Source organism: Serinus canaria, chromosome 13 (genome assembly GCF_022539315.1).
Source record: "Serinus canaria isolate serCan28SL12 chromosome 13, serCan2020, whole genome shotgun sequence".
Lineage (NCBI taxonomy): Eukaryota > Metazoa > Chordata > Aves > Passeriformes > Fringillidae > Serinus > Serinus canaria.
The window spans coordinates 13,808,433-13,821,783 of NC_066327.1; the positions used below are offsets into that span (position 1 = coordinate 13,808,433).

Below are 13,351 nucleotides of genomic sequence, written 5' to 3' on the forward strand. Positions count from 1 at the left end.
CATGCGGCTAAAATTGAACTCAAATACTGAAAAACTGAAGCTCATAGTTTTTTTATAGCTGAAGAATTGGTAAGTTTTCAGTAAGTGTTCAGCTTCATAGAATCTTTAATGCTTCATGCCAAAATTCTCTTTGCTGTCCTAAAGAGAGCAAAACGTGCTAATGACTATATTTAAAAAAATTCTACACCTTAAAGCAATCTCAATTAATTACAATTATACTGTTCCACAGACTGTGATAAACCAAACAGTTTTGATAAAACAGCTCCCTCGAAGGCTGCATCACAAAACCTACCCTAAATCAGAAATTGTCTTAGAGGCTAGAAGAAAACAGCTTCCAAAATGATGTGCTGTCCTGCTGTCTCACCTTTGTCGTAGGCTGTGCAGGATGAGCAGCAGAGTTCTGCTCTGGACTTGCTTTGTCTCCTGTGTAATGAGCTGCTGCTCCCAAGTCAATGGTTTTTGAAGGATTTGCTGAGCGTTTCTGCCTGATGGTGGTAATTTCTGTAGCTTGTGCAATATGAATGTGTTTTGTTGTCACAGTCTCCTCTTCATCTTTAAATTCAGCTTTGGGAGATTTGCCTCGTCTAGATTTTTCCTCATCACTGTCACTAGAAAAACAAAAGAGATAGCACAGCATTTGTGATGGACTTCTCAGTTCCTTGAGAGGACGTTTGGCTTAAGCTACAAGAGTTTTGGTTACTGCAGTTTCTTGTAGCAACAGTTCATGATAAAAATGCTGCTTTCTCCTACATTTGAGAAAGGAACTGTTCCACCCTTACATAACCCATCACAGCAGACAGCATTGCACCTGTTGGACAGAAGCAGTGGAAAAAAGCAGGTTATTTTGTTAAGCATGAACTGCAAGTCCACGACAGAGGATAATAGGAAATCAGTGTTTAAACCCAGTACATTGAATCACCTCCTGACAGGAACTCCCCCACACATTATGTAACACTTCAGCAACAGAAAGTTAAGTTGGCAGGTGTGCTCAGTACTTACACCAAGAGACAGAAAGCAATGAACCACATTCTGTACTGTCTTTCAGGTTTGCACAACTCCATTTGTATTTCAGCTCATTTCCTTTTCCAGGGAAACAGGCTTTCATATTCTTTAAAATGTTTGTGGGAAGAGACTGCTTACAGAACTATGCAATGCAATGTTACCATTATCAGAGCATGCACAGCTGTTCTCAAAATGTAAAAGAATATCACCCTTCAGGCAAAAACTTTTTAGATGTTGTTGCACACTATTTGATTCATTTATAATATTTTCTACTTTTGTATTTTAAGTCTTTCACAAAGAAAGTAACTGGCCCCCACCACCAGTCATGTTGCCTGTTACCATCAGGATTTGTACATAACAGTGAGAATTGCTGTAGAGAAAGCTTAAATACATGGGAATGTATTTTGAAATTGTAATTCCCTTAGCAACAGAGTTGAAAGTGGAAGGGTTTTATATTTTAATAATGCATTAGAATACTAAAACTGAAAAATTTAAGAAAGGCTGTCCCTTTGTCAGAGTGTGACAGTAACTGCAATATACTCTGGGGGGGAGCCTTTGTTCTCTGCTAACAATGGTGGCTTTTTGGGAACATGCTGCATGTACCATTTCCTCTGTGCATGTTACCTGCTCACCATTGGGGATAGCTCAATTCAAGTCTTTTGCAATTCTTTTACTGTTAAAAAGATAAATTTCACAGCTGCTGACCAACCAGCAGCTCCTGGCACTGGCTTGAGCCAGCCTTTCACAGATAAGGGAGCTCAAATGGCATCATTTAACTTGATTTTTCCAAAGCACTCCAACTCTCCAGTGTGAGCTCACCTACGTCCCAGTTGTGTGCACCGAGGGGACCCCAGAGGTGACCAGAGCCACACCTCCATTTGTGACATCAGGATTTTAACAGGAGCCCCCAGAGCAGAGGGATCTGCACATTCCCATGGTGTACACAGGGCATCCATCCCAAGAGCCCTGGAGGAGGGTGGAGGATGCTGCTGGAAACATCCAAGACCAGGCAACACAACTAAGGCTCAGTCTCTCCATGTACTGTATTTAATACCTGCAATGCATTCCTTGTCCACACTACAGAGTCCAACAATGTTCTGTGGGCTGAGGAAACAAGTGACAAGCAAAGTCTGATTGATAGAGAATTGCTACAGATCAATCTCACTAATGCAAGAATGAAAAAAGTCAGTATTTGGTGATATACAGCAGAATAAATGACTAAAGGCTCTAAGGAAAGACATTAAAACATATATGCTGGAAAGGAGAATAAATATTACAAGATTCAATTTTCTATGACAATCTGAACTTCTCCCAAATTCTCTCAGGAGATCCACTTTTTATTTTTCTTTAATGGTCACATGAACCAAAAAAAAAAACTAATTACAGATTAATGTTTGCTCTAAGTGTGTTTACTGTGCTCAGTAAAATTGCAGTGCTTCATCTGAGAATTGCACAGAGAACTTAAAATTACAGCAATGTACGAAATAATTAAAAAACTTCTGCAAAGAAAGTATATAATTACAACTTTGAGAAATCAAAGTATGGACACATGTTATTTTCCTTTAAGTTTTTTATAGTGAGGGTTTTTTTAACAACCTCTAAAAAAACAAAAACAGTTTACTGAGACTTTAGGTTTATCTAAATTACACTCCAATATAAAAGTCATTCTCTAGATACTTTTAGTACCGTAAAAATGACTAAAAGTATACTTTTAGTCATGCTTTAAAGTTGCCTTTAAACATGGCTGTTGCCTCCTTTCAGAGGAGTACTGGAAGCTTTGCTTCCTTTCTATTCTGTTACCTTCATCAACCTTTCTGAGTACTGGTGAAACAAGGATTAACAGAGTTTTAAGAATTCTTAGGGAAAAAATGCAGTGTTTCAGAAGCACTTCTGTGTGCCTGCAGGTAATTCAGAAACAAGAATTTCAGTGTGCAGTGCTGGAGTCAGGACAGCAGCTGGTTTATCCACCTAAGAACTAACTAGCACTAAGGAAGAAAACCAGAGGGTTTCCCACCCCATAGGGTATTGCTTGAGGTTTTCACTACTTGCACAGGGATCTATTAAAGGAAAAAAGAATCCATTTCCCCCATAACACTGTTAGAATTTTTCATCTAAATTAAAATGAAAAAGGCAGCAGACTTGGCTTCTCCACATTTCACAATGTAAAGCAGTTGCACTGAAATCTACTGTACACTCATGATTTTGCACCATTTAGCTCTCTGGTAAAGCTCTTATTTCCTTCAAGCATTTTTTTCCATCTATGCAAACCACTGGCTTTGCAAGTAAAGTCAGAAATCCACAAGTTTGGCCAAGTTCTTCTGGTGTGTAAAGACCGTGGCTTCCAAGTTTTACTGGCCACAGGTAAGATGTGTAAGACACATTTATTCTTTGTGCTTCAAGGCTTTTATTGGCTTTGCAGTACTCAAGCAATAATGGTTTATAAAGTTATTAAGACTGCAACAATAGAACATAACAGCACGTTTGCCAGCTGAGTGAGTATCACCATTTAGTCACTTTTCCAAGTGAAATGGCAACTTAATTGTTATTATATTGCAGCAGGCTACAAATTAGTCAGTACATTTTTGGCACTTTTTTCTACAAAAAAATTGCTGAAGTGTGAAAACACAAATGCAGAGATTTCACGAGGCATTTACAAAAGAATGTTATTTTGAGCCTAAGTTATATGATAATTAAAATTTTATGCCACCTTCAGTTTTAATATTTAAATATAGTATTTTGCTAATAGAGCATGCACTAAGCGTGTATTTACAGTATCCTTAAGGATAAATACAGACATTCCATAACCATCTGTTCAATCTTCTTGGGTCCTCTGATGGCTTCTGTAGAAACAAACCTCTTCACTCAAACTCTTGGATAAAATCCCTTCCATGGTATTTGATCCCCAATGCAAGAGAAGAGGAAAAAGAAATTCCAGGCTGGGATTTGAAGCAATGTTAGAGGAGCTGAAATGCTGCAACCTGAATTCCTTCTTACAGCAGAATAACCTGCAAGCACCAAACTGCCTTTGCTCGTGTATGTCCCAAAAATTTCTCCTTTTATTCTGAGTCGCAAGTTTATCACTTTTATAAATTTTGAGACAAACAGAACCTGACACAGACCAAAAAAAATAGGAGAAAAATCAAACAGAAGAGACAAGGATTAAAATATTAGCCAGAGAAAAAGAGCAGCGTTACTTGGGGCAGATACACAGTGGAGAAGTCATGAAAATACACTGCTTTTGCTAAAGATTAGGCTTCAGAAAGGACTGTCAAAACCACTAAAAAATACATGACTTCATCCAGCACATGTAAGAGACAGTTTTTATTCAGAAATAAAACAAAGAAAGTAAGACTGAAAAAAAAAATGTTTACTGTACATCCCCTATTTGAAACATGGCTGGTGAGGTCTGCAGACATCATGGGACAAGTTGCTTTTGAAAGATAAGTACAGAAACGCACACAAATGTACCATTGTTACATATGAAATTGTTTACTTTTCTTCTGATCCCTTCTCTTTGTAGTCCATTGATATTAGGTTCTAAGAGGGAACCCTGATGTGTGCAAAGAATACCAGTTTTATGATTTATTAATGCCCCAGCAAGAGGACCACATGGGCTTTCCCCCAGAAACGCTGCCATTATTATTACTTTTTGTTTCCATGCAAAATTGCTTTAGTTTTGCATCACACTGATGTGTGCAAGTGTATTTTTATGTTCATATACATGTGTGACTATTTAAAGATATTCTTGCAAAAAATATTAACCAAATCTCAGTGCAAATTTGATTTTTCAGTTGTTTCCCAAAAGGGAATTATTTCAATATACTTAAGCACTTTCTCTACAGCAATTTCAGATTCTGTTAAGTACAAACTTGATCTCCAGATAATTAAATTCAATGCACCTGTTGAAGTGTGACAGATGTTAAGTTCTTTCTGTAGCCAAAGCAGGGTAGACTTTCTCCCTTACTGAAGAAATTTAATGACCAGATGTAAAATACAAGAATTTTCCTGAAAAGCCTCAACTGAAATTGACTTTTTTTTAAAAAAAATCACCTGCAGGCTGTTCTTCCTGAGATCAGCTCAGGGAAGCAGCACTGTGTCAAAGCAATTTCAATTTTCTTCCTTGGCACTCCAGCATTCAGGGTGTGCGCAGCATTAAGTGGCAGCCTTCAGTACACTGGCACATGAGCACTGAATTGCTGAGACAAGGAAAAGCTTTGGCTATTTCAGCCAAATCCCCTGCTTTGCCAGCAGCTGGGGCAGTAATGGAAGGCAGCCAAGAGCAGTTAACTACTGCCAGAGCCACACTGTTCCCCAAGGCCAGGGAGCTGCAGAAGCCCAGGAAGCAGGTACTGAACTCAAATATGCTTTCCCCTACAGACAAAAAGAATGGCAGAGGATTGTAGCTTATATCCAGCAATGTCAAGCTGCTTCCTAAGAGCAATCTCACAGATAAATTCAGGGTAAAACAACTCCAGTACCTGCACCTTTCTGGAGAGTCTTCTCTATCTTTCCTTCGGAACTTGCTGATGGTGTCATCGATGGTGCTGCCGATCTTGTCACTGAGCTCCCCTAACTTGTCACTGAAAGGAAAAGTTGACTTTTTATCCCATTCTTCATCCCATTTGGACTTGGGCTCAGGATCATATCTTTCACCTGGTAAAACAAAGATGAGAACTATTAAAGGTACCAACAAAAAGCCTGTGGCCTTTCTGGAATCCCTCTCAAGCCCCCCCGCCCCACACACCTCAGCTGTACAAGTTCACAGAGCTAACAAAGCTCCCCCAGCTGAATCGACTCTATTACAGCAAGGCACAGCATAGAATGCCCATCATGAAGTGGCAGGAATGAAGGCTCAAAGACTTGTTTATGGCAATGACACAAGCTCAATGCCCAGCACATCAGGACGGTGTTGGGCTCTGCTGGAGAAGCACCAGAGGCACAAGCAGCCCTGGCTGCAGGAGCAGCTGAGCAGGAAGGGCACATGGCACTTGTGGAACAGCCCCTTAGTGCAGGACATTCCACTCCTGGCTGAGCTGAGTGATCCTGGGGTTTTATACACTGACATTAAAACACAGAAAATCAGTACCAAAATACTGAAAGAATGTGCATCATAGCTTTTCATTTTCCACTCAGCAATTAAAAAAAGTTTTACAAATTTTTAAGCGAGATGAAAAAAGAAAAGGCAGTAAAGCAACTCACCTTTTCAGGGGCCACTGAATAACCTGAACATCTTTCCTGAGCCCTATTATCAAGAAATCAAAAACTTTCTTCTAATTTAGTATTCCAGACCTCCATACTGGTATTTAGATTACAAACAGCTGACAGTTTTACTTGAAATTAGCACATTTGTTGTACAATCCCATCAAGGAAGTCTAAACACTGAATTCTTGTTTGTACACACACAGCCAACTTGAGTTTAATTCAAATGAAAAAAACCCAACATTTTAACAATGACTTGACTATCAGAAGCACTGCACACTTCATCTTGTATTGTGATCTTGTATCAGATCTTCTGCACAAAATACAGGTGTATAAATCAAACCAAACCAGCTCAGTTTCTAGACAACATTTGTAGGCAAACATTTTGTATTTGTAGGCAAACATTTTATATTCTAGGCTATCATACACATGAAACAAGCCAATTTTTGTGCATCTTTTAAAAATGTAATGAAACAGTAATGTAATGAAACAGTAGAGATTTTTTTTTTTACTTAGGCTGAGTAAAATTGAGTAGGAGAAAGGAAGGACAGTGAAATAATCCCTACTTCAAGTTACATACAAATGATATTGCAGCTCTTGTGATGTTCAAGATGTATTCAATTAAGCCATTTTAATTAAAAGAAAATGATTATTCCAGCACTACAAGGTGCAAAATTTAAATTATACCTGTCTGATAACTTTGTATCACATAGGGTATATTTTCTTAGTAAAGACTTAGTTGCAAGTCTCCAATTACATTTGTTTAGATCCATAAAACTTTTCCAGTAGAGAACCTGCTACAAATCCATGAGACACTCAGTGAGATCTTTATCATTGGAAAAGGAGACACTACTCAGAAATGTACTGCTGTTAAATTTTGCAGGAGAATAAAATGGCCTTATTTCAGTTTATGTCAGGCTCTCAAGCATTTTAATGCAGATTCCTTTAGAGGGGTTTTCTTGTGCAATACAAATTTTAAAATTAAAATAGGCACCAACTAGAAGCTCAGTATTTTCAGGACAAAATAAACTGACAAAAAATCTTAATAGAAGCATTTGTGTTTAAATAACTAGAATCTTTCTGATTAGAAATCTCACCTGGGTAAGGGTGCTGGAAAGACTTTTTAAAAAATCTTTACTCAACACATGAAGGAATAATTCAAAACCACAAAAATTAAATACAAGACAGAAACTAGTCCCTTAAATTAAAAAACCTGAATGATACCTAAAGAGCACATGGAGAAATGATCCTACCCAGCCTACAAGGATAGATCACGACTCTGCACAGAGAAGTCAAAAGATAAGCTCAGTGAAAGAACAAAGGGACATGTACAAAAAGTACAAATACAGTGATTCATAGGTATTTCCTAAAAAGAGAATCACCACAATTCCAAGCAAGTAGCAAAAGCCTAAAGGAACGTAATAAAACAAGAATTATCCTGCCTTGGAAATTTTTAACTACTCTGCATATGAGGAAAAGGGAGAATGGAGAAGGAACCTGTCAAAAACAGGAGGGATCAAATCTAAGTGGAAGGCTCACAGATAAGAAAAGTAAAAAACCAGAAAGCATCAGGCAAACAGGTGAAGTTTAAAACCTGCACAGCTACTACTGAGCTCTTACAGCAAACCCTTCTCTCAAAGAAATGACCAATTCTAGCAAACCAGAGTCTTGTGCCATTGGGTCTTCGGTACTCATCCCTTACTAAAAGCAGCCAAGGATTAACTCAGACCAAACAAAACACAGTCTGGCAGCTGGATCATGGATGGCATGTGGGATACATCAGATGGAAGCCCCAACAAAAGCTCAGACCCCTGCTACACACTATGAGAGGGACTGGAAGCAAGGAGTAATGTACTTGGTACCTGTAAAGACAGCTCTGACAGACTCCAGGAAACTCAAAAAGGCACAGATGCATTTCAAGGCTCCAAACAGTGTTATTTGGGAAAGCAAAAGTGGATTGCAATCCTTGCCAAGACAGCCCAGTACTCACTGTATCTGAACCCTCCGACACTGTCCGAGGACACCCCAATATATTTGTCTTTGTTCTTCTTTGCCTTCTTCCTCTCCTCCCGAAGCCGATCATCGTCTTGAGCAAACTCAACCATTTCTTTCACCTTCTGGCGGATGTTTATCCCCTGGTCCTTGCCATTCTCATCTGTCAGGTAATGCAGGACAGAGGTGATGGACAGAAGATGGGAGGGAAAAAGAAAATAGTAAGTAAGAGCAGCAATACTGAACAGCAAATGGATAAAAAAATTTGAATCATAAACACAACGGTCAAAGATTTCGTGACTACTGCAGGAGGTCCACTGCATCTCTTTAAAAGGGACTAATTAATGTAAAATTTAGATGAATTAGTTTGCACTGAATGGTGTACTTAAACACAGGAGAGATTAACAAAGACTGAGACAGAACTTGTATTCTCCACTTGAACTATTTTAACCCCTCAAAACATCACCCTTTTTCCTCAGTCTTTTTAGCACAGTTTTTGCAAGTTTCATTGCAAGAACCGAGTCTCATGGCAGAACTGATTTTTTGAAAAATTGCTTTCAGTTGGGAAGTACTATAAGCTAAATATGCTCCTTTCCAGCCTTTTTCACATTCAAAACACACACTGGCCTTGCTGCCTTTGCACTGTAAATATTATTTGGTGGGAGGAAAAAACCCCAGCTTCAAACAGATGTGTGTGTTTTGGAGCTCTAACCTTTTCTTCCCATATGATTAAAGCTATTCCTTTACGGACACCACAGGGGACCAGTCTCTAGTGCATATTTTAATATAAACCCCAACACTCATGTTGTGTTGGTTCTGTTGTTATTAGCCAGTCTTTTCTGCAAGTTCTTGTCTTCACTAATTAATACTCTAGGGCCCCACGTCTTGGATTCTGCACTCTTCACACAACTGGCAACAGTCACATTTTAATTAGACTGGGGAAGCTTCTAAGCTGGTTCAGGTGACTGACAACTCCAACTACTGTTTTAATTTGCTTATAAGATTTTTCTATTGCTCACCTACAAAGTGGTAATTTTCCAGGGATCGCAAATCATAAATGTGTTCTCTGGCACTTGTAACAACACGCTCTGATCCATTCCTTATGAGGTAAGCTAGGAGCAGCAAAGACTATAAAAATACAAAGCACCTTATGATTGCATGAACAAAAACTCTACCTTTCTTTTTTTGTAAAAACCCCAAACCTACCCCCACCCCAAATTAGTAAATACTAACCTTCCCTTTTTAAATACATGATTACATGAGTCCCATGGAAAAATTTTTTTCTGCACATGAATGTTTGACTCTTTGGACTATCAAAACTGTATTTTTAAAACTTTAGCTTGTTACTATTAAATCACAAGTCATTACCTTTATCAGCCACTGCTTGTTTTAAGATAAAGCAGCAGCAATTAAGGAGAAAAAATTAACCTGTGAAATGAGGCATTTTCTTTTGCATCTTTTGTTCACAATTTTCCAATGGCTTTTACTGGAAGGTAACTCCTACAGGAATTTAAGAAGCCTTCTGCAGGATTCAATGGATATACAAAACTGCATTTCAGGACGACTTTAGACAAGTGACAAAACAAATGAAGTTTAAATAACACTTTCATTTCAGTTCTCTATGTTGAGGATTTATATCTAGAAAGAAATAAGGCTCTTTCAAGTAGTGCCTTTATCAGCTAAAACTATCATTTTATTTCTCCCAATCTAGACCTGATAAGCAAGTTCAAGAAGTCTTTATAATACTAAGTAGTTATGTGTGATAGTATTAAATATTAATTTCTATTGTACTGCAGGGAAAACAATTACTATGACTACAAAACATCAAGCACCTGTGAAAAGCACAAACCATGCTTCAGAATTAATTGCCTTGCTACAATCCTGGCATCAAGAAAAACAAAATATATCCTAGTCTAATACATCAATTCTAAAAAAGGAGGTTATATTTGCATAATTCAGTGAACATTGAACACCACTTTAAGTGCAGCACAACACAATCTCAAGCAAAAAGTTTCTGTACGAAAGACAAGAAAAATGCAAATGACTCTGATCTTTTCCAAAATACAATTAGGACATAAAACTGTCATGTAAGATCTGCAAGGAAATTTGGCCCACTCAAAAGTAAACTGCAACTTTTAAAGCATTATAAATTGACAGAAAATTAGGATTAGTTTGCATTTTATTTCAGGTATTCCTGAATTCTGTCAAAAAAATGTTTTCCTGATAGCACAGTAACTTAATATCTCCTTCTCATGGAGCTCATAGCAATTCCTTGGGGTAAGCTGAAATTGTGAGCACTATTCTAATACCTGAATAGCAGCAAAATGGAATTGCTCTGTTGTGTTCATTAAGTAACATGTTAATGTGCCTCTAAAACCAGAAATTCTGGTTTTAGAGAAATCTCTTTTTAGAAAATCTCTTTTTTCATATACAGCATTTGAAAAACACCTTTGACTTCACCAACAGAATTTTAAAACATTTAGGGAAGAAATTCTATGTTGCTAGAAGAAAAAGTGCTGTAGGATTATCCAAACAAGAACTCCACCAGGACACTGCATGAGCACCAAGCCCTGATCCTTACACACCTTATAAACTCTCCTCCAGTTCTTTTTGTTGTCTTTCAGCATCCGAGTCCACAGCATGTTCATGAGCTCTGGAAACTGCTCGTACATAAACGTAGCCCTAAGGAATGGAACAAAAGCAGCACAGAAATGTCGTTTGCCCGGGTTGGCCACAAGAGCCTGTTCACACTCGGGGCTGGCAGTAGATGGCAGGAGTGATCTAAGCCCAGCCACATCGGATGACATTAAAGGGAAAAAGCTGTCCCTGTTTTAACTCCTAGATCAGTCATTTACATGCCAGGACTACAAAATAAAAGAATAATTCTAAATATCAGAGGTAGGAAAAATCTTCACTAATTTGTAATGAAAATAATGCTGAATATGAATACCCTAATAATCACTGCAACTGATCAAACATACAACTTCCAAATTGATTTTAACACAAAAGAAAAAGCTCAAGGAAGAATTCAACATGTTTTGTTGTTTTTGTAGAAGTTACAAGAAAGTGCTTTGAAAATAAATACTCCAAAAAAATCAGCTATATTGAAAGAATTCTGAGGATACATAAATGAAAAATCAAGAATTTAAAAAATACCAGGGCTTCATTTTTTTGTTTGACAGTTTTCAATACATTCTATGATTATACATTAAAAAACTTTAGACCTTATTTACAACAACTTTTGGCCATTATCAGTCTGAATGTCACAGAGTTGATTTAGCATCAAATTTCACATTCTTATATAAAATGTACCTTTCTTTTCTTCATCACTGAGTCAAATTATCACTTACTTGGCAATCTCTCCCATGAGTTGCCCTGAAGGTCCCCACGGATCATCATTGGTTGCTTCTCGAACCTTAGACTCTATTTCTGAATAATTCATAACCACATTGGTGCTGCAAAGGAAAAAAAAATTCACACACATGAAGATTAGCATCAAAACTGAGAAACACATGAAAACTTAATAATGACACTAGTGCAGATCTCACTTAATGAGATACCTCTACAGAGTGGGAAAGAAAACAGCTTTAGTGCACAAGTTACCCTGAGGACAATATAGACCACATTTAAGTTATCTTTAAGAAGGTTTTACTATTCTATTAGTCTTCAAGAATACAGATGAGAAACTGGGGATTACATTACAGCTGGATTTAGTCCAGTAAAAATGGCTTTGGGTCAAATTAAAATGCAAACCAAACCACCAGAGTCACAGCTGATGGCTTCTGCAGCTAGGTATGGTTTGCTTACAGGTTTCTAATGGTAAAGAGTTATTTGCAAGAGGCTTTATAACTCAATCATAGGCAATTTTTTTGGAATGATGTGACAAGAGAAAATCAAGAACATCAGCACCAAACAGGTGTTAGTGAAAAACTAACAAATAAAAAAAAATCACATGGAAGACTACAGTAAGGGAGATGAGATTCACTCGAAAGTCTGTTTCCTAGCTTGAATTTAATTAATTAAGGGAAAACAGCAAAAGAGAAGCTGCAGAGCACTCAGTTACAATTACAACAATGCAAATACTGCAAGAAGCTCGGGCTGTCTTTTCAAAAGGTCACAGAAAAACCCTACTTAGAAAAGATTTTTTTCTGTGATGTTAATATTAAAATAGTAAATATGTGATTTCTTCTTAATTAATGCTTGTAACAGGTAACATATGAGCCCAGCAACCTCTTTTGTGCCCCTAAAAGCATCCAGATGTGTTTGATAACACAATCATTTCCCTCACCTTTTAAGGAGAGAGAGCAGCCCTAAAACCTCACCCATAGTGAGAACATTTGAAAACTGCTCTCTGCTTCTGGAGCACCAGGAGTCACCCCAGCAATGAGATCAGCAGTGAAAGGAGACCTGCTGGTCTCTGCTCTCCCTTCATACCTGGAGTCTACTCACACAACACACTTACACCTAGCAAATCAGAAGTTTGAAGGTTTACTTAAAAGTACACCATAACTGATTCAGAAGCTAAGAAAACCCCTGAGAGTACTTTCAAGACAAACCAACCCACAATGACAAATTAATTAATAAACTGTAGGAAAGATCTAATGATTTATAACACAATGTGGAGAAAGCATTTGCTGCTTAAGAATCTCTCCTGAACCTGAATGACCTTAAAGGGGAAAAAAAAATCAAGATGCTCAATAGTCATCCCAACAGTTATCCCTCTGTCCATGTAGGAGTTTGCACAATGCAGCATTCAAGCAACGCCTGCTCAATTTTATTTGGCATAAGGATAGTAAAGATCTTGGAACTGGGAGATATAAACAGCAGAAACAAGAATGAAATCCCCTCAAGTCTGAAAGGGGGCACAGAAGGTAATTGTTAAAACAGAATAAAATTTCTGGACTTAATCTTGGATTCTCAGCATGAGAATTCCTGCTGTCAGATCCTGATGTATGATTTTATTCAACTTTGTGTCTAAAGAGAGCATAAGCTACATGACTGAATAAATAATCAGCAAGCTCCCAGAACCTATCTATATTACAACAAGCATGTAAGAACACAGCAGCAGTTTGGAACAACAGCAATTAAGGTTTTACAAATTCATTTATGCTGAATACACCTCAAGCTTCTGTTTCTGGTACTTTCTTTACTGTACATA

At 37.7% G+C, this 13,351-nt stretch overlaps 1 protein-coding gene across 1 annotated transcript in view; it reads right to left on the reverse strand.

Annotated features, from left to right (window-relative positions):
* The window catches only part of CLINT1 (clathrin interactor 1), a 46,819-nt gene that overhangs the window by 9,753 nt on the left and 23,715 nt on the right, over positions 1-13,351 (reverse strand). Inside the window, exons 2-7 of the mRNA XM_030229201.2 lie at positions 11,544-11,648; positions 10,779-10,875; positions 9,213-9,321; positions 8,192-8,356; positions 5,481-5,655; positions 365-608 (exon numbers count right to left, since the gene is read on the reverse strand). Coding sequence (XP_030085061.1) covers positions 365-608; positions 5,481-5,655; positions 8,192-8,356; positions 9,213-9,321; positions 10,779-10,875; positions 11,544-11,648 — 895 coding nt within the window. The remainder of the gene's footprint in view (positions 1-364; positions 609-5,480; positions 5,656-8,191; positions 8,357-9,212; positions 9,322-10,778; positions 10,876-11,543; positions 11,649-13,351) is intronic.